This window comes from Peromyscus eremicus, chromosome 8b (assembly GCF_949786415.1).
Source record: "Peromyscus eremicus chromosome 8b, PerEre_H2_v1, whole genome shotgun sequence".
In the NCBI taxonomy this organism is placed as follows: Eukaryota; Metazoa; Chordata; class Mammalia; order Rodentia; family Cricetidae; genus Peromyscus; species Peromyscus eremicus.
The window spans coordinates 42,645,410-42,666,046 of record NC_081424.1 but is presented as its reverse complement, the minus strand read 5'-3'; the positions used below and the strand labels follow the sequence as shown (position 1 = coordinate 42,666,046).

At 41.2% G+C, this 20,637-nt stretch overlaps 1 protein-coding gene across 1 annotated transcript in view; it reads right to left on the bottom strand.

The window, feature by feature from the left end:
* Utrn (utrophin) overlaps positions 1-20,637 on the bottom strand; it is a 507,673-nt gene that overhangs the window by 317,684 nt on the left and 169,352 nt on the right. Inside the window, exons 24-28 of the mRNA XM_059272738.1 lie at positions 12,450-12,563; positions 11,430-11,585; positions 7,194-7,364; positions 4,890-5,069; positions 2,028-2,162 (exon numbers count right to left, since the gene is read on the bottom strand). Of these exons, the coding sequence (XP_059128721.1) occupies positions 2,028-2,162; positions 4,890-5,069; positions 7,194-7,364; positions 11,430-11,585; positions 12,450-12,563 (756 nt within the window). The remainder of the gene's footprint in view (positions 1-2,027; positions 2,163-4,889; positions 5,070-7,193; positions 7,365-11,429; positions 11,586-12,449; positions 12,564-20,637) is intronic.

Here is a 20,637-nt window from a genome sequence, read left to right as displayed (position 1 = left end):
TCTAAATGTACCAAGATCTGCAAAATACCACGGTAAGACAAGTAGCAATTACACTTTCTAGAAATCTACCCAAGAAATAATAGCAAAAATTCAGGAAATAACTAATTCACAAAATTATCTACCATAGCATTAACAAAGTCATAAAACTAAAAGCAAAACCTCCAGGAATGTAAGTGATAATGTAATCCCATAAAATAATTCCAATAATTATTAATTTTATGAGATTCCCAGTGTGTGATCAAAACTATACTATACAAATAAAATTATCCCAAGTGTTAACTACATTAGTGAAATTGGTGATTCATTTTCCTCCCACATGATACAGAAATACACTAAGTAGTTCTATGTATACAGTTTTATAGAAATAAATCCAGTTAACCTTATGAGCTAAATATTACTCCTATTCCGCAGATGGGAAAATAGAAACATAGGAAGTTTGATTTGTCTGCATATAACAGTCAATTTAGAAAGGAAGGAAGGGAGAGAGGGAGGGAGGGAGGGAGGGAGGGAGGGAGGGAGGGAGGGAGAGAGAGAGAGAGAGAGAGAGAGAGAGAGAGAGAGAGAGAGAGAGAAAGAAAGAAAGAAAGAAAGAAAGAAAGAAAGAAAGAAAGAAAGAAAGAAAGAAAGAGAAAGAAAGAAAAAGAAAGAACGAACTAAGATTCCTAACTGTTTCCAAAGCTGTTAGGACTATGAGCCCTTTGACTGAGTATAGTGCCCTGCAGTATACATGTATGAAAGTAATAATGATAAAAAAGGAGAAATACACAAAATGTTTAAAAGTGTTTATCATGGAGCTTGCTTTTACTTTTCTCCATTCTCTGGATTTCTAGACTGCATATTTACTCTCCCACACGGAAGCTTCTTTGTTTAACGGGTGTCTATTGGTTTCCACCCTCTCCATCTTTGACAATTCTCCTCCTGCAGCGCATCCATCTTCACGAATGTAGGTCCCCTGGAATGTCTCTGCCTTCCCATTCAGTTGTTCATTCAATCTCCACATTGCCCTGCCGCTTCTGCACAAAGTATATTCATGCTCCCCCTCTTTTTCACAAGCAAACCTCCCTGGTTACACTGTAATTCATTTCAGAAGCAGTTACCACAGTATCATGTGCATTCATGGGCTAGAAACTGCAGAATAAGGAAGCCTGTGGGACATTTCTTAGACCCAGGGATCTGAAGCCCGGCCCTGCCATCTAGCTCCCATCTAGCCCTGCCTTCAAAAATGCACATGTCATCGGGCTGGAGAGATGGCTCAAAGGTTAAGGCTGCTCTTCCAAAGATCCTGAGTTCAATTTCCAGCATCCACATGGTGGCTCAAAAAAATGCATATATCAGCCTGCTTTCACCTTTAATATCTGATCACAGTGAACTAGAAGCCACCTTAACCATGGTTCATGCCTTATTCATAACTGCAAAGAAACAAAACAAAGTTAGCCCCTGCCTTACAAAGCTGATTATAAAAAGAGTCCCCAGGGACAAATGAGATGGCTCAGTGGGTTAAAAAAAGATGTTGACACCAAGCCTAACAAACTGAATTTAATCCCTGGGATCTATGTGGTGGAAGGAAAAAACAACTTTCGAAAGTTGTTCTCTGACCTCCACACACATCCTATGGTACGCACACATAGATAGATAGATAGATAGATAGATAGATAGATAGATAGATAGATAGATAGACAGATAGATGGATGGATGGATGGATGATGGATGATGGATAGAGATGATAGATAGATAGATAGATAGATAGATAGATAGATAGATAGATAGATAGATAGACAGATAGATAGGATGATGGATGGATGGATGGATAGATGGATGGATGGGTGGATGATGGATAGAGATGATAGATAGATAGATAGATAGATAGATAGATAGATAGATAGATAGATAGATAGATAGATGATAGATAGATAGATAGATAGATAGATAGATAGATAGATAGATGTAGGTAGGCAGGGAGACAGACAGACAGCACATCTGTCCTCATCACAGTGATAATAACTGCGACTCAGACATCAGACGCCAACCTCCAGAGCTTCATGAACAGCATCCATCCTCTCGGGCAGGGCCTCTGTGCTCCTCACACGCTCCTCCAAAGTGTTCAGCCAAGTGGTTTCCAGATCCAAATAGTGAAGCAGCTCAACCCAACAAGACCAGACCTCCTAAAAAATGAGAAGGGAAATTAAAACTGAACGAAAAGCCATAGCATATGCCACCCTTCAATCAATAAGAACTCCATTTCGGTGTGAGTAACACGCAGGAGTTCAGAATGCGATGATGCTGGAACATCAAATAAATGAAACAAAACTGAATTTGTCAATAAAATAGAGCAATTGAGATGGAGGGAAAAGGGGAAATGGAAAAGAGGTTGCCTCAGTTTCCATTAAAATAAATCCCAAGGACCTAGTTAAAGGTCAAAAACAAACCTGTATAACTAACAAGAGGAGAAAAACAGAACAAAAATGCTATTGCTTTATTTAAAGAGAAGGCAAGAGCTGGAGACTAGTTCAGTGGTTACAGTGATTACCTGACAGGCAAAGACACAGTATCTAGTAGTACTACTCAATAAATAAATAGATGATAGATAGATAGATAGATAGATAGATAGATAGATAGATAGATAGATGAATATTAAAAACAAAAGGTTAAAAATCATTCATGGTATTTTTTATAGAAACTTAAGTCTCCTGGGATATACTCAATTCCAGTTCCAAGACAAATGATGGCAGCAGATATCTCTGTAGGCTTTTGGACTTCTTTTCAAGTTAATAAGGATACACCAGTGTAAGAAGATGACCCTATTTTACCAAAACAGAAGGCAGGTAGTTCTGTGCCCTCACTACTCTGAGATAGGAGGGGAGGCTGGGAAAGCATGCATTTAGAACCTCCTGTCCCCTGGCTCCAGTGGAACTTATCTGACTTAAGATAAGAACTCGGCACAGAATTCTTTGTTTAACTTTCTTTTTATTTATTCCTTGTGTCTTTTACATCATGCCTCCAGATCCCATCCATCACCTCCCAAAAAATAAAACAAAATAAAATTTAAGAGAAAAAAAAAAAGGAAGAAGGGGAAAATCTCATCATAGAAGCTGCAGTGTGACACAGTGAGTCACACAGTAAACCCCTTTATCCATATGTTTTTACATGCAGGCGTTCATCGCAAAGAATCATTGGTCTGGTTTGAGGTCCCTGATCTCTATGATACCACCAACTCTGGGCCCTCACTGGGACTCTTCCTGGACACCCCACTGCTGTCCTGCTTTGCAGAGATCCTGCAGCCCTGGGTCTGCAGGACCAACGCCTCATCCCCACCCCCATGCTCCAGCTGATCACAGATGGGGTGGATGTTGGGGTGGGCCAACACATAACCCTGGTTCTGGGCCTGGGTAGTTGCAAGGTTGGTCAGCCTGCCAGCTCTCTCCTGTCTTCACAACCAGGGTGAGTTCTCCAGCACTGCCCTGGCTACTTGACCCCCCTCCCCCCATTCAGCACAGAATTCTAATCTGTCCTCTTTAGATCTACTGACAGTCCCATCCATACCCCATGGCTCTGCTTGCCAGAATGGGGATCAGCAGATATTTCTACAGAGGCAGAGAGAAGGTATTTTGAACTTTAGGGGCTGACATCCAGGGTCTATCACAGATTCATCTTTGGGGTGGGTAGGTAGGTGTATTTATGTTTTTCCACCCTTTAGAAATACCACTCTTAACCAAACAAAAAGATGCACAATTCAGACATGAGGCCTCTGCCATAATCTGCTGACTTTGGGTTCAGAGCAAAAGAAGGAGGTTTCTAGTCCCCCCTCGACCCCCCATTTCTCTAGCAAACAGCAGACTGAGAAATGTGCTCAGGTCTTAGAGGAAGGGACAGGTGACAGAGAATCATTCCCAGGATGCAGGCTCATCCCTAATCAAGTACCTTTCTTACTAATTGGTCTCAATTTGCATATTTATCTCAACACAAAATAGATGAGAGCTGGGCAGGGGACTGAACAGCTATAATCCCAGCCCCAAGGCGGCAGAAGTCGGAATGATAACCGCCAGTATGAGGTCAGCCTGGTCAATGCAGTGAATTCCAGGCCTGCCAGGGATACCTGGGAAGACCCTGCCTCAAAAACAATCAGTCAGGTGACAGGTAACGGCCAAGCAATGAGTAAACTTAGTTTAAATTCTCCCACTGCCATTATCACACCTGAGAATTCACCACAATATAATCACTAATTTCAGGCTGTGTTTCATTGAAATCTAGTAACTTGAAATGTTTCTTAAATCTTTCAACGAAGTATTTTTTTTAAAGCCATGAACATGAGAGACCATTTCATGAAATTTGTCCTATAGAATAATCTATATCTTCCATCTAATGGGGGAGATATTTACCTAAAATGCAATGAAAAATCAACATGCTTAAGTTCTTTTTCCCACCAGTAAACTTTAGACGCTACTCAAAATAAAAATCAGAATTCCTATCTGTGTAGTAAACCAGGTAAAGGAAACCAGGCTAGATTCTTAGAAATTGGTCAGGAATTTGAGGATTAAAACAGACTCTGTGGCCCCTTCATAACCTGAGAATGCTGGTGATCACATAAAAATACCCAAGCCTGAAGAAGGGAATAATTACTGCAAACAAACTTTCTAAGAAAGAAATGGAGACAGATCTTGGTCGAAGAAGAAGAAGAAGAAGAAGAAGAAGAAGAAGAAGAAGAAGAAGAAGAAGAAGAAGAAGAAGAAAATCTTTCTTGTTTTTATATACCTAGTCCATAAAAATTACTTTGATAACCCAATGTTTGACAAAATACTGGAAACGCTCATTACATGACACAGCCTAGCCTAGATCTCAGGACTGTATCCCTTGTATCCCTGGGGGGGCAGGGAGGGGGGGATATCTCATACCTCTAACGTGTGGCACTTCCCTCGAATTCTGTTACAGAGAAGTTGGTAGCTCTCCAGCACCATATTGAACTCCGATGTCAACTCGTGGCCACCAGAGGGCACCTTGGTGGCCAGCAGCTTGATGCTGTCCTTCAGAATCTTCACCCTCACCTCCTTCTGCAGCACCTCCTCTTTCGCCCTCTGTCCCAAGAAAGGAGCAACTTGATGCATGGTTCTCTCTCTCTCTCCTCCCTCTTTAATAAAAATAACTAATGCAAAATTAAAACACCCAAATTATCCTATCTGCCTGAGTAGACCATTATTTAGAGAATGATAGAGCCTGAGTTTTTCTATAAGAAGAACGCTAAAAATAAAAATCTCACTTTTCTAGTTTCCAGTGTGCATGCCCAGCGCCCAAAACATTTTCATTTGGTAACACCAGCGTTCACAGCCAAGTTATCTTAAATAGTGTTTACTGACAAGAAATACTTTCCAATACTGGGTGCAGGGTAAGGATCTAAATGAACCCATTTTAACTGACCAGTGGAGGTCTGAACATAGGAATCTGAAATAAATAAACACCCTCAAAAATGGCAGGATACCGTGGCAGAGGCATCCATTAAAATGTCCCACAAATCCTTGTAAAAAAAAGCATTTTATCCTCCCAGAACATAGGTACATCCATCCTTCCCATAAGGAACAGCAGCACATCAAAGATGATGAAGTTCCACCGGACAACCTGGTTCAGAAATAGCTGCCTCCCGGCTTCCCCTCTGCACTCAAGGTGCTTAATCTCATATGCAAGAAAATCCACCTGCAACACCCTTCCACTTTCCCTCTTAGCTTTCTTTACAGCTTAATGGATTCCAGCTCCCCCGGGGTGAGGGGAAAGTAATTAAGTGTAGTCGCTCTTAAATTCCTAATGGCTGTTTGGAAGAATAAAAATAAATAGAGTGCTGCCCAATCAAAGATTTTAATCTCATCTTTCTCAGATCTCAACTGTAATGACTTTAAAAAAAAAAAAAAATAGCACCGAACTACAATTCTAACAGTGCGAGAGATAAATGGGGTAGTTATGCTTTATATAGTAGGGCTACCTTTAAAATGTTGTTTATACTGAAAATACAAAAAAAAAAAATCAAAAAGAGCTACAAACAAAAAAAAAAATATTTCAGTGCTTTCCACAGCTTAAGTAAGCCTCTTTTCATGTGTGCTCACTTAGAGATGGCGTGCATGAGCATCACATAAAATCTCTTTTTAAAAATTATCTGCACAGAAAATTTTGCCTTAGATATACTATTGGGCGAGTTCACTGCGCAAAACCATATACCATGTCACTTGATATTTTAGGAAAAGAGAGACTCATGTCCTCATGTTTGAAGAATAGTGGAGGCAATGTGGGACTGAGGCCCAGTTCTTTCATTATATAAGAGCAGCTATCGACAGAGGAATAGAAGTTTCAAGAACCCTGGCCTGTGACTCCAACTTATCTTCACCTTATCTTCTTTGGTTATCCCCGCCTCCTACTCTAAGGATGTTTTGGGGTTCCTGTGTACCCCCAACACTAACTCTATACCCCCTGCTTCCTGCTCTAAAGATATTCTGGGGTTCTCGTGTGCCCCCAATTTATACTGACAGCAGACCTGCTTCCTGCTTCTAGGACATTCTGGGGTGCCTGTGTGCCCCCAATACTGACTGGGATTAAACGCAGTCGAACCAGGATGGCCTCCAACTAACGTGAAGTCTCCTTTGCTCCTTACCAAAAATTACTCTTCCTGGAAACAGCCACAGTGACGATAATTACCACCACAAAATATACACTGAGAAAATGCTAAAACGGTTAATTTATATTATCCGTGTTTACTACGACAAAAAAGAAAAAAAGCACAGTTTCTCTGCAGAGCCCTTCTTGGAGACTCTGCAGTCCTCTGTAGCTCCCCAGGGCCATATAACCTACATGACTGTCCCCAGGGACCTCACGGCATCAACTCTGAGGTAGACTCGAACCAGCGGACTGGCGTCAGCCTCCTTTCCCAACAAAAATCACCACAGCTGCTCTTCCACTCATCTCATTCTTTTAAAATTGAAGTCCTACTGTGAGAGCAGACTAGTCTAGACGGGTCTGTGCAGTGCCATAGGTGATGGACTAACAGACTGATTAGCATAAAGAGGCAGGGGCTGGCAGGCTTATTAGCATAAAGAGGAGGGACTGGTAGTCTGATTAGCATAAAGAGGAGGAGGGACTGGTAGTCTGATTAGCATAAAGAGGAGGGGCTGGCAGAGTGATTAGCATAAACAGGCACTGGGCAGTGCCAAGGGTCTCACCTTCATTTCCTCCACGGCACTCTCCAGTTCTTCCGGAGATTTGTACTCGAAGTCCCTCTCCAGGTACTCCTCTTCAGCCTGAGCCATCCACTCCTGCATCTCGGCCAAGTCCTTTTTCAAGTTCGTGGCTTTTTCCTGACTATCAGACAACTTACTTTTTTGAATAGCAACCTAGAAAGGAAAAGCCATCCTGCTCAGTAAATAAATTTTAATACACTAGATGCCGAGTTCTAACCTTTAATATTTAAAGACACTGCGATAAATTTCCTGTCTGATGTTTTAATATTCAAGTAAAACTTTTTATACATCCTGTGCTGATGCTATGTAATGTAAGAAATAATGAAAATATAATGAATTCTATACATTTTAGACATGAACCGAGCCTGAAAATACCTACTGTAACTCTGAAACTAGGGTTCACAGCTGGTGTTTTTTTCTCCCTGGTACCCTGCACAGTACCTTCCAGCACTGTGAAAGCTAGGCAGCAAGGAGGAGGCTTCTGCCTCCAATCCAGCTTGGTTTCTGACCAGTTAATTCCACATGCAGGAAATGAACCTGTAGCAATAAAGGCATGTACATCAAATATAAATTTATTGTAACACTGTTTATTATTTAAAAAAGAAAAACAGGAAGCAGAATTCCCATTGTGTCCTCACTTCTTAAAACAAGAGTAGAGCTAGGCATGGTTGCACATTCCTTTAATACCAGCACTTGGGAGGCAGAAGCAGGTGGATCTGGGGCCAGTCTGGTCTACAGAGTGAGACCTGCTCTCAAAAATAGGGAGGAAACTGAGAGTGAGAAGAACTACTATAAAAGATGTCCATAAGATATTATCCTACAAAATGCTGGTTAGAAAGAAGGCAGGCTAGAGAGATGGCTCAGCAGTTAAGAGCACTTGCTGCTCTTCCAGAGAATTCGGGTTCAATTTCCAGCATCCACATGGCAGCTTACAGCTGGCTGTAACTTTAACTCCAGTTCCAGGAGATCCGACACTCTACACACACATACATATAGCCAAAAAAGCAAGGCACATAAAATAAAAATAAAATTACATTAAAGAAAGGAAGTAGAAGATATGTTTGAAAATAGCTATTTATCTGAGTCTGGTTCGGTAACTTTGCGAAGTTCTTCAGAGAAGTCTGGAAATAGTTCCAGAGTGCCTTCCCCTAACCACAAAGTGACTTCAGCTGGAGGAGCCGATCCTGTTGCACAGGAATAGCACAACCTTCCCCTGACACGTCCACCAGCCTGCTCAAATTACATGTCAGTGTGGAGGCCATCAGCAGAGCTGCCTGGCAGTAACCAGAGGCCAGGACAGGAATAAGAGGGTGGGTTATAAGGAACAGTTAGTGGCTTTCCTGTTCCCTCCCTCCAAACAGGAGCCTAGCCTTAAAAATAGACAGGGAACTTTTTTCAGTGCCCACCCCGCAGCTGGGCTGTTACTCTACGGAGAAGTCAGGCAGCGGGAGTACTGCTGCTCTCATGCTGGATGGTCAACACTTTCACTTAGGAAGCTCTTACTAAACCTATATATCTATACTGTGTGTGTGTGTGTGTGTGTGTGTGCGTGTGCGTGTGTGTGTGTGTGTGTGTGTGTGTGTGTGATGTAATATAATCATATAAAATGTAGACTCTTAGACTCGCTTCCAAAGGTTTTCATTGTTTGCATCTTCTGAGTTCTAACATTTTAATAGATTCATAGAAAAGTTGAAAACAAAACCTGCAAAATCATAACTAGATACTTTGTATTTTAGAACAGTGACAATTTCTTTTATGAGAACATAGGTGAGACCCATTTTTGTGGGTTTGTTTTGTTTTTGTTTTGTTTTGTTTTTTGGGTTTTGTTTCGTTTGGTTTGGTTTTGTTTTTCTGAAGGCGTGTTTGGCTTGGATGCCATGTGCATGCAGTGCCCATGGAAGCCAGAAGAGGGCATCAAGATCCTCAGGAACTGGAGTTACAGGCTGTTGCTAGCTACCACGTGGGTGCTGGGAATGGAACCTGGGTCCTCTGCAAGAGCTGCAAGTGCTTTGAACCGCTGAACCATCTCTCCAGGCCCAGACACACCTATTTTTGCTAACTACAGTAAAAAATATTCTCCATAACTTTTTAAAAATTTTAACTAATGACTAATATAAATTGTCTAGAACTGATTTAATTAACTAACTACTCATACAACATGTAGCTACTTCTTGCTGAAGACTCTGAAGTTTTCTTCCCATATTTCAAATCAAATAGAATTCACAGCAGATTTTATATTGTTATGAGTGAATGAGGGAGCAAGCAAGTGAGTGAGAAGATGAATGGGGAAGGATGATAGATGGGTGGATATATATGACACACAATAGATGGTGATGACAGATGATAGATGGATGGAGATGATGAAGGATGAAGGATAGATGAATGGATGGATGGATACAGGGAGATAGCGGATAAATGGATGGATAGATGAAGATGATGGAAGATGAAGGATAGATGAATGAATGGATGGATACAGGGAGATAGCAGATAAATGGATGGATAGATGAAGATGATGGAAGATGAAGGATAGATGAATGAATGGATGGATACAGGGAGATAGCAGATAAATGGATGGATGCCACATTGCTGCTTGTTTCTCAATATCACTTAGGAACCATGCTGTCTATTTACTTAAGACAAAACCCCAGTCGCTTATACATTATGAAGCAGATACAGAAATACAAATTTGGCTAGTGTATTCAATGATATTACAAAAAGATTGTTTTCTTAAGTTTGGTAATGGCATTTTGACTTTGTAATAGTCTTTAATATTTAATTTCAATTTCCTATCTAAAAGCAGATTTTCACAGACAAACAGAAAGTGTAATACAAGACTGGCTATTGACCAATCTTGAAACCAGTCCATAGGTGTTTCCCTATCCAGTATGTGAATTTTTCTACACATTTAAACATGTTCAGAATGAAGGAATTGGGTTAAAACAAGAACAAAACATTCAATGATGCCACCATAAGATTTACCAATATAAACATCGGTCAAAAAGCATTATATCAAGAATACAGTAGTCCCAGCATGGTCTGTGGAATGCGATGGAATTTTCCATTTTCTCCTCTTTTTTTTTCACCACTGGCATTCACTCAGCTACATCTAAGCCACCATTATTTTTCCAAGGTAACTGAGCAGACAGAGACAACCTACTGTGTGGGTCTTCACAACCCTGACATGCTCTCCTTTACATGGCGGTAAGCAGACATCCCTGAGAAGTGGTCCTCAGTCCCTATTCTCTCCATGTACATGTGGCACATGCACCGATACATTTACACTCATAGTAATAACAAACAAAATAAGTTAACAACTGTTAAAATCCTCTCAAACTAGTTGGCACGATCAAATCAAATCCAGAGTGCTTGCCCCCAGTGAATGCCTATCTCCACCTTACCTTCTGACCTCGGGTGTTCTTATTTTCCATGTCACTAGCTCCACTCACTCTATTTCAGATACAGTGCCTGGGGTCCTCAATAAACACATGACACACACCACAGCTGAGCTTTAGAACTGGAAATTTCCCACACTGCACATTGTCACCCGAATCTAGCATGGCCCACCTCCTCTTTTACTCAGTTCTCTACTACAATGCCCCAGTGTGAGCAAGTCCCTGGCCAACCTATTCGAAACAATATCCACCTTCTCTTAGCTCTTGGCCATTCTCCCTGATAGTTCACCTGCCTCACAGGAATGTGAACTTCTCAAGAGGAAAGTGTTCCTGGTCATTGCTGTGTCCCAGAGCACAGAGAGAGGCCAGGCAGCAGACGCTAATTAACAAAATTCTAAACTGTAGCTGATTAATGAGTATCTGCTGCCTCAAAGATTAATAGCTATAATTAGTGGATACCACACTCAAATGTCCTCAAGGCAAGACAAGTATCATAAATGAATGTGTGGGGCTGGATTTAAACAAGAAAGGAAAGTCAAGTCCTGAGTCCCACTGAGTAAGCAAGTTCTTCCTTAAGGAATTAAATTAAGGAATTTAATTTTAATATATACACATATATATATATATATATACACACACACATACATGTATATGGGTGTGTGCATATATACACACATGTATATGTATGTATACATATATATTTGTGTGTGTGTGTTTTATGTTTTCCTGTAAAAGTTCTGTACCACTTTTTTTTAATTTTAATTTTTCTGGTCAAGAGAGGCCAGTAACAGTGTGTCCCTCTTCCTAGGGAAGGTGAACCACTCACCTCTTTGCTGAATTTCTCCAGTTGAGCTTGGTAGTCCACCAGTCTTGTCTGTACCCACTTCTTGACTCCAGTGACAGGACAGCTTTGAAGGTTAGTCTCTGTTTCTCTCATGTTTTTCAGAGATGACTCAACTGTTTCGATCTCATTAGCAAACGTCTGAATATAGGAAAGAAGCCCATGTTGAGTCTACTCCCATGTAAATGGATATCAGTATCACATCTGTCTGTCAAATCCTGAAGATACTTCAAGGACATACTGCCTGGGAGTCAGGATTCTCAACTACTTAAGAGATACCTCGCTTCAAGAAATTCATTTCGCTTGCATTTAAGACAGTCACTTGCTAAAAAATAGATTAAAAATACTTGAATTTCCGTGGGAAACACTACTTCTAATTAATTTTAGAGCAATGCTTCTCAACTTTTGGGTTGTGATCTCTTTGGGGGTCATATATTAGATATCCAGCGTATCAGATATTTACATGATGATTCATAATAGCAGAAAAATTATTACAGTTATGAAGTAGCAACAAAATAATTTCATGGTTGGGGGACACCACAACATGAAGAAATGAATTAAAGGGTGGCAGAACTGGGAAAGTCGAGAACCATTGATTTAGAGACGCCTGATGACTTCATCGAGCATACATTGCATGTAGGATTACTAGCGCATTTCATTTGTTAGATATGCTTCTCATAAAGGCTCATCAGGGGATACAATGACAGCAACACCCTCATGGTGATCTTTACATCAAGATCATCACTGTAACAGAAGAGAGCAGCTTCTGAGGAAATAAATTGGCTCTTGTTCTCGTCACACATTCTATAACCGTGGCCGGCAATGAAATGTGAGCAATCTGTCTGTCTTTTATTAGCTATAAAGCCAAAATAAAAGCTTTAGAATAAAAGACACTTTATCTAGACTTCATATGTCCCATTCTTACAATTTTAATAACATCAATGACAAAGAACAAGAAGAGCATGTTATTTATCTGAATAGGAGTGCCCGCCCAGCAGAACTCACAGCACACTGGTCAAGCTGCCTCTGCAGATCAGCGGTGTCTCCTTGGGCAGCCTGCTCTCTCATTAGGAAGTCTTTCACAGCACCCACCCACTTCTCAATGACTTCTGCGTCAGCCTAAATCGAACACAATAACAGAGGGGGATATTATCAGTGACATTCAACCCACTACATCTCAAGCTCGACAGCAACTAGAAAAAAAAAAAGAGAGAGAACTTCTCAAAACTTCGATAACATCATTTTCATTTACTTCATTTCCTTTTTAAGGCTCCCAACTTGGAAAATAATTCTTAAAAAATGACAGCTCAGCAATAAGTCCCCAAGCCTCAAAACACTCTGGAATGAACTACTTTTGTTTAAATGCGAACATATTTAGGACTAATATTCAAATTACAAGAAACAATGCTATTCTAGTTATAATCAACTGAAAAAAGTCTTTTCTTTTTAGCTAACCTAGAGCAATTTTTCTCTAAACTAGGTACTGGAAGTGGGAGTAAATATACAGCATCATGAAGGAAATACAGTCTACAGCTCTCCATTCTTCTGTGGGAGGCCTCCTTCCTTGAAAACAGAACTAGTCACTGTCTACTTCAGGTCTTTCAACTGTTCAGAGTTACCAAGAACAAAGAGAAGGCAAACATTTCTTAGAAGAAGACGACTTTGGAGAGGAGATCGCATAGGTGTGGCTGGATAGAAGACAACGTTAGCCCCACTTAAACTTCAATACTGAAGAGGTGGCCATTTTTCCCAAGGCCTCCCATTCCATTGGTGGTTAGTCTGCCTTGCAAATTTCTCTAATATGTTTCCTTGAAGTCTCTCCAGTTCTTTCCATTCAATCCTAGATATAAAATCCACTTGAATGATCAAATTCGAAAGTGGCTACCACGTGTCTCCCTAGTCTTGTGATGATTAAATATTTCTTCTTTTGCAACATTTCTAGGGCAGTACAGCCAGGTAATGCACAAACTATTCTGATCCACCTGCTCTGGAAACGACAAAAATTATTTAATGTTCCTCTAAGACGCCAAACAAAACCAATTTTTATTATTCTTATGAAGTTGGAATGAATCACAAAGATGGAACTTACCATACAGATGTTTTATTTATAAAATACCACTTAAAATGATTTTGGATTTTTCTCACTGTGCATTTGTCCCATGCTTTCTTTTGTGTTTGGTCTTAAATACATCAGTCTTAGCATTGTGATTCACTAAAACCCCAGTATTCTCAGTAATTCCTTCAAAATAAGCTTCAGGTCTCAAACATTGCTTAATTGACTGCTAATTTAACTATAGAATTTGGTCACTGTAAATACTAAATTTTGCTTTGTTATGTTGACAATAAAAAATAGACCAACAGCAAGCCAATGGAATAATTAAAATTTGTAGCCTTTCCAATCTCCTACCTGCCACTCTTCCTAACTTTCTTCTACTTGGAAGTCTGACAGAGAAATATAATTTTCTATTGGGCATGTGGCTTTGGTTTGGTCGGTTAGTTGGTTGGTTTAGATTGGGTTTCTTGTTGTTGAGTTTTTGGATTTTTCCAACTAATATTCATAAGCCAATGACACTGCTTTCCTGCAAATGTCATAATGACACCCATTGTCTAAAATTAATAGATACTAATAAAAATAAAAGTGGTGCTGGAGAGATATCTCGGCAGATAAGAGCACTCACTGCCCTTATAGAGGAATAGGGCTCTGTTCTCAGCAGCCCCATGCCCCAAGGGCACTCAGCTAAGTTACAAAGACATAAAAGAGCTCCAAGAATAATAATACAGTTTCTCTATCAACTTAAAAATCACACAGCTAAAGCACTTATGAGTTTCTAATCTACAACAAAGACTTATAGTCTCTTTGCCTCCATCCAAGTTAACAGACAAACACATGAATACACACACACACACACACACACACACACACACACACACACATACATATACATGCACACAGTTCTTTGGGGAACTTCACTTTTTTTTTTTTTTTTTTTTAGTTTTTTGAGACAGGGTTTCTCTGTGTAACATCCCTGACTGTCCTGGAACTCACTCTCTAGATCAGGATGGGAAACTTTACTTCTTATAAATAAATTTGTTTTAAGTTCCCAGTAGGAGCTTAGGAGCTTACTCAGTCCAGAAAGTCCTTGCCTGGTAAGTTTGGGGACCTGAGTTTCACCTGGCACAGCATGGTGAGAAAACAATGCCACAGTATTGTTTTCCAAAGGCTGGGAAAAGAAAAACAGGTAGATTCCTGGGGCTTGCTGGCCAGCCAGAATAGCCTAGTCTGAGAGCCCCAGGTCCCAGGGAGAGACCTTGTTTCAAAAAATAGTCTGTAGACAATCATCTAGCCTTTGGGCTCCAAACAGTCTTATGAGCATACACATATTCTCATTATCTGTGTGTGTGTGTGTATGTGTGTGTGTGTGTGTGTGTGTGTGTGTGTGTGTGTCTGTGTCTGTGTCTGTGTCTGTCTGTCTGTCTGTCTGCCTGCCTGCCTATCTGTCTGTCTTTCTCTGTCTATGTTTCTGTCTCTGTTTCTCTCTTTCACACACACAAACACACACACACACACACACACACAAAACCAGTGAATTTCTAGTAAAAATACCCCCCCCAAAAAAAAGCAATCAGTCCTAACGTAAGACAGTAATCATTTCTCATTTCCATTTTTATTCCCAAATAGTCAAGTGAAGATGAAATTGGAGGAACTTAAAAAAAAAAATCAAAGATTCTCCTTTGGAATGGTCAAAATTTTGAAAACAATGACCATCCCTGCAGAAACTTCTTGAGCAAGCAACACCCTGGTTCAGGGTCACAGAGAAGGAATGTAAGGTCAAGGAAACAATCCCTTCACACCTTCCCCTGTCCCTCTCCTGAGCTGGAGACAGAAGCATTTTAAAGCCTGGAGACTCTGGACACAAGAGCCTGAGACTCTAAGGTACACAGCAGCCCTCACACTTGATGACAGCTACATTCCTGACATTTTTCTCCCCCTGATCCCCCATCAGCTGGAATGTCTGCAGATTTTTAAGCTGTTAATTTCTATCCCAAGACACAGAGAAAACCAGCTGTGAAAACAGGATTAGTGCAGTAATTTAAAGAGCTTCCTATTTTGCTCAGTTTTGAGGCATTCCAAGGCTTGTAGCAGACACTACCTACAGTTTGAACAAATAACAAAAACCTGCTCAAAATACTGTCATGAAACAGTGTTATGTCACAGAGATGAGGACAAAGAACAACACTGCCACCACATCAGCTTATCTAACCCCATGTCCCTAAATCCAGGATGTGGAATTGTCCCCTGGACTGAATAAAAATGATGGAGGAGGCAATATATTAATTATTACACCAGGTTTGTGTTCCTTAGAAAGGTTAAATTAGCTAAATACAGATTTTATTCTTTCTTATTTTTTATTCTGAAATACTTCCAAAATAATAATTTAAAAACCTGTCTCCTCGATGGCAGAGTGCCAGCATGTCCTTTCTGCGTTCTGGGGCGGAACACATTGGTTGCATGAGTGACTCTGAGCTGGAGCAACTGCAGGAAGATGAGTGAGCAGACAGCTGTGCAGACAGTGGGAATGAGTGGCTTTTAGACTACGTAGTCCAAGACAGGGAACACTGTTCTGACACACCTACTGAGCACTTCATTCAGATCGCTGCCATTCAGAGCCTCCTTCACATCCTCTTACTTGCCCGGGCACCCTGCAGAGTTCTATCTTCAAAGAGATCATTCCCTGGGAGGGAGGAGAAACCTATAGTTCTAAGCACGGTAAAAACTCCACAGGGTGTAGATGGGAGGCCACATAGTACGATGACAGAAGGGGTAGGATGTGCAGGTGAGATTGTTCTTAAAGACTCAGCCACGGGGAGGTGATATGCCAGCAAGTGCATGACATGCCCAGAGGAAGGCAATAGTCCAGGGTCCATGATGATCTGCCAGTCCGTTGCTGCTCACAGTGGGGACACAGACAAGCTAGGCAAGGAAGAAGCAGGGACCACGGGATAAGGGTGAACATTTTAGTCTGGTGAGGATAACCAGGCCCGTGCCAAAGTCTTTGGCATCAGTGGGAAGATGAATTTCCAAACTAAGAGATGAGAAGCAGGAGTTGAATGAAAGAGTGATGGAATTTTTGGGAAGTAGGCTGTAGGAGGGCCTGTGCCTAGAGGGAAGGGCTGCAAGGCGCTGTCCCCAGAGTCAAGGGGCACACCAGGTTTTGTGTGCACCTGGGGATGTGCCGGTAATGTCCCAGGTATATTCTACACTGTAGGATCCGGAGTAGGGGGAAGGAAATGATACAAAATATATCACAGGCCCAGTAATATCCAAGGTATTACTACTGGGGATGAGAGAGGAAAAAGGGCTGAGAAAAAAATGAGCCTCCTTGGATTTTATTTTGTCCTCATGATTCATAAAATCCTATCACTAAAATCAATAACAAAAAAAATTGCCTGTTTCTTGCTGCCTGGAAAGGAATGATGGTTTGTCAAAGGACAAATGACCATTTCTGTTGTCACGCACAGCGCAGAACAGAATTTAAGCCCACACTTGTGTCTAGCACTGTGAAAGAGCACAGAGGTCTAACCTCAGCCTATACAAAAGGAACTGGCTGCGAAGACAAAGGAAATGTCACCAAATGCCAAGAAAATAAGAGACAACTACAAGCATTTACACAAACACAGAGACACCTCTCCCCCTTACAAATATCGCAGGGCTAACAAGAGAAGAAAAAAAAAAAGCATATCACAAAAATAAATTCACCCTCTAAAGGTGTTATACTCTTGAAAGACTTTTTCTGAGTACTGGGACTCATTCTCTAAGTTCTGCTCTCTACTAGCTACCGAAATGCCTGTATAAACTTAAAATGTGGCCACTCCATGCTATGGGTAAGGGAAGGTATTTATAGAGCAGAGAAAGTTTAAAGACAGGAGATTGGGGGACCATTTGTTTTGTGGGAGAAGGTGTTACAATCTTGTGAGCATTTGGAAAGCTAATGTGTCATCTTTGGATACTGACTGAGCTGTACTGAGGCCCTTGGCACAATGGAATCCCTGAGCCTGAGGAGAAAGAGATCAGAAAAGGAGAAGAAAGGGGGGACAACAGGAACTCAGCCAGAGGGAGGATTCCACTAAGCTCCAGGGGGGAGCTGAGGGCATGTGGGGAGGAAAGCAGCAGCTGAAGAGGTGGGTGGATTCCAGAATTTGGAGTCGAATATGGTGGGTGGCAGAAGCCAGCAGAAACAAATGGTCCATATCCTAGCAGAGTCAAATCAGCAGTTTTGGTTAGAAGAGGCCCGGCCCCTTGGAAAGGGATCCATTCACGCTCCTGCCAGGATTTCAGCACCAGATGTATAAGGTGACCACATGACCACCTCACGATACGGTTAAGTGGAAGGTTTTTGTGAAATAAGTGAGAGAGAGCACAGCCAGAGGCATCGCATCGGGAAGAGTCCAGAGCAGGGAAAGAGTGTAGTAGACCGAACATGGCCCACAGACTGGGCGTGGCCATGAAAGCAGGCACAAAGTGGAGAGGGAGAGTGGGAGAGCACGCGCATGCGTAGGGAGGACAGAGAGAGGAAGAGAAAGAGAGAGCGGACAAAAGACAAGGCATGGCTGAAATAGCAGGGCTTGTAAGGAGAATGAGAAGGTGGGGAAAGGGAAGCTCCCGGGCTAGAGGGAGTTTAGGGTAAAGGAAGGCTGTGAGAAGGGCTAGGATGCTAGCGTGGACTTTGGTGTACAGCAGGTGCTTGGGATGCTGAGGGAGCCTGGAGGCCAGCACGCGCTTTGGCACGCTAAGAGGCACCACAAGTAGACATTTGTCCCTTCTGCCTTTTGGAATTTGGGGAAATGGAATTTCCTTTGGATCTGACAATGTCCTCCACCAGGATCTACTATAATGTATTCTATCACACAGGGAAAAAAAATACAGATTCAAATTACTAGTATGTATGGACTGCGTGTGCATTAAAACCCTTCACAGATTCACTCACTGTAAATATGAGCTGTCACCAGGAAAGGAAACAGAAATGAGACTAAGAATATTGTTGGCAATGAGTATATCTATATTGTTCAATATCTGCACAATATCAATCTTCATGTATTATATATATGATTAAAAATGTATTTTAAAAAATCGGAGATCTCTGACTTTCACCATGCACAGTAGTGTCCACACCTACCTAGTGAAGCTCTGTCTCAAGAAAATAAATGAATTGATTTAATTAAATGAAACAAACAATTCCACTACTTTATCGATAAGAAACTCCATGAATTGGCAGTAAATCTAACACCTGCTGGGGCACAATGCTTTAAAGAATGAAACTTAAAAGACTAAAACATGCATAAGGACACAGAATAAGGAAAAGGCTATCCTGTGAATGACTACTGACTGCAATTATCTTGTAACTTTGCAATGGAAACTTTGAAGTTTTCCCATGTGAATTAACAAGCAATTCCTTTGAAGCCACTAAGTAAGCATGAATGCCTTTAGCATTAAAATCAGACACGTGTGTGCGTCATGAAGTTGGACAATTAAAGAATGAATACAAATAACTATCAGCAGCCTTGTTGTTAACCTGTCAAAGAAAAACAAAAAAATAACAGGACATTAAACTCTGCTACTGTAATAGCAAATATTTGAATAGAGACCCGTGTGTTTGATGGGGAATATCGTTAATATTTATACTTAATATATTTAACACAGTCTCCAACTGACCACTAAAAGTACTTGTAGTAGAATATTATTTTATAGTGTGTTACCTTTGTTTATGTTGCATTTGTTTAGCTCTGTGAAGCTGTGTTCCTGTGCCTGTCTAAAACACCTGATGGTCTAATAAAGAACTGAACAGCCAATAGCAAGGCAGGAGAAAGGATAGGTGGGGCTGGCAGGCAGAGAGAATAAATAGAAGGAGAAATCTGGGAGACAGGAGTGAAAAGGAGAAGGAGCCAGAAAAGGAGGAGGACTCCAGGGGCCAGCCACCCAGCTATACAGCAAGCCACGGAGTAAGAGTAAGATACACAGAAGTAAGAGAATGGGAAAAGCCCAGAGGCATAACGTAAACAGGATAATTTAAGATAAGGAAAGCTAGCTAGAAACTAAGATAAACTAAGGCCAGGCATTTATAATTAAGAATAAGCCTCCATGTGTGTGATTTATTTGGGAGCTGGGTGGTGGGCCCCCCAAAAGACCCAAAACAACCAACAACAAGTACTAATAATTGCAAGATTAGTAACAACACTGAAGTAAAGTCTAAAACTAGATTAGGCTAAGCCCAGGACTCTCTTCTGTGTTTTAGAAGGATTTTTATTCTCTTGAAATTCCATATTCAAATACTGGCACACCATCCTAGTTAGCTTTAAATGTCAACTTGACACGGGCCAGAGTTAGGGACTCTTAATGGAGGGACTGGCCAAATCCAACTGGCCTGTGGGCATGTCTGTAGGAAATAGTCTTGAGAGCTAACTGACTTCATGTAAGAGGACCATTCTCTGGGCAGGGGACCTAGGACTGTAGACAAAAAGCCAGGTAAGCATAGGTCTGCAAGCAAGCCAGCAAGCCGTGTTCTTCTATGGTTTCTGCTTTAAGTGTCTGCTTGAGATCTTGCCCTCAACAATGGACTGTGATCAGAAGTGTAAACCCTCCCCCCCCCCACCCTCACTAAGTGGCTTTGGTCAGTATGTCTTATCACAGCAGCAACAGGAAAGAAACTCTTCAAGAGTCACTCATGAATTCCCCTAACATAGCTAAGATTTAGATTTGAAGACATAGAAACAGTTCACACAGCATGGGTCAACCTTAAACTACTTCCATTTGGGACTAAGTGGTTCTGCTTCTATGAGGGTCAACCTGTGTGCTATAAAACAGCTAGCTGCATCGTGGGTTTCTAACCCTCCAATGTCGCCTGCTTACCCCATCCCTATGCCATGGCCGTGACAACCAAAAAATGTCTTTAGACTAACACACATCTTAGGATGGGAGGAAAAACACCACTGTTGGTTGTGAATCACTGATAAACCACTGTAGGAGCATCATCAAAAAATTTTGCAATCACAGATATAAATCTCATTTACATCATTGTAAGATGTACACATTCTGTGAGCATGGCAGAAGGTTGTAGAAGTTACTCACTTGCAGTAGAAACACCTGAAGTTGTGCGGCAGAGTGCTTGCTTAGCATTAAGACCCTGAGTTTAATCCC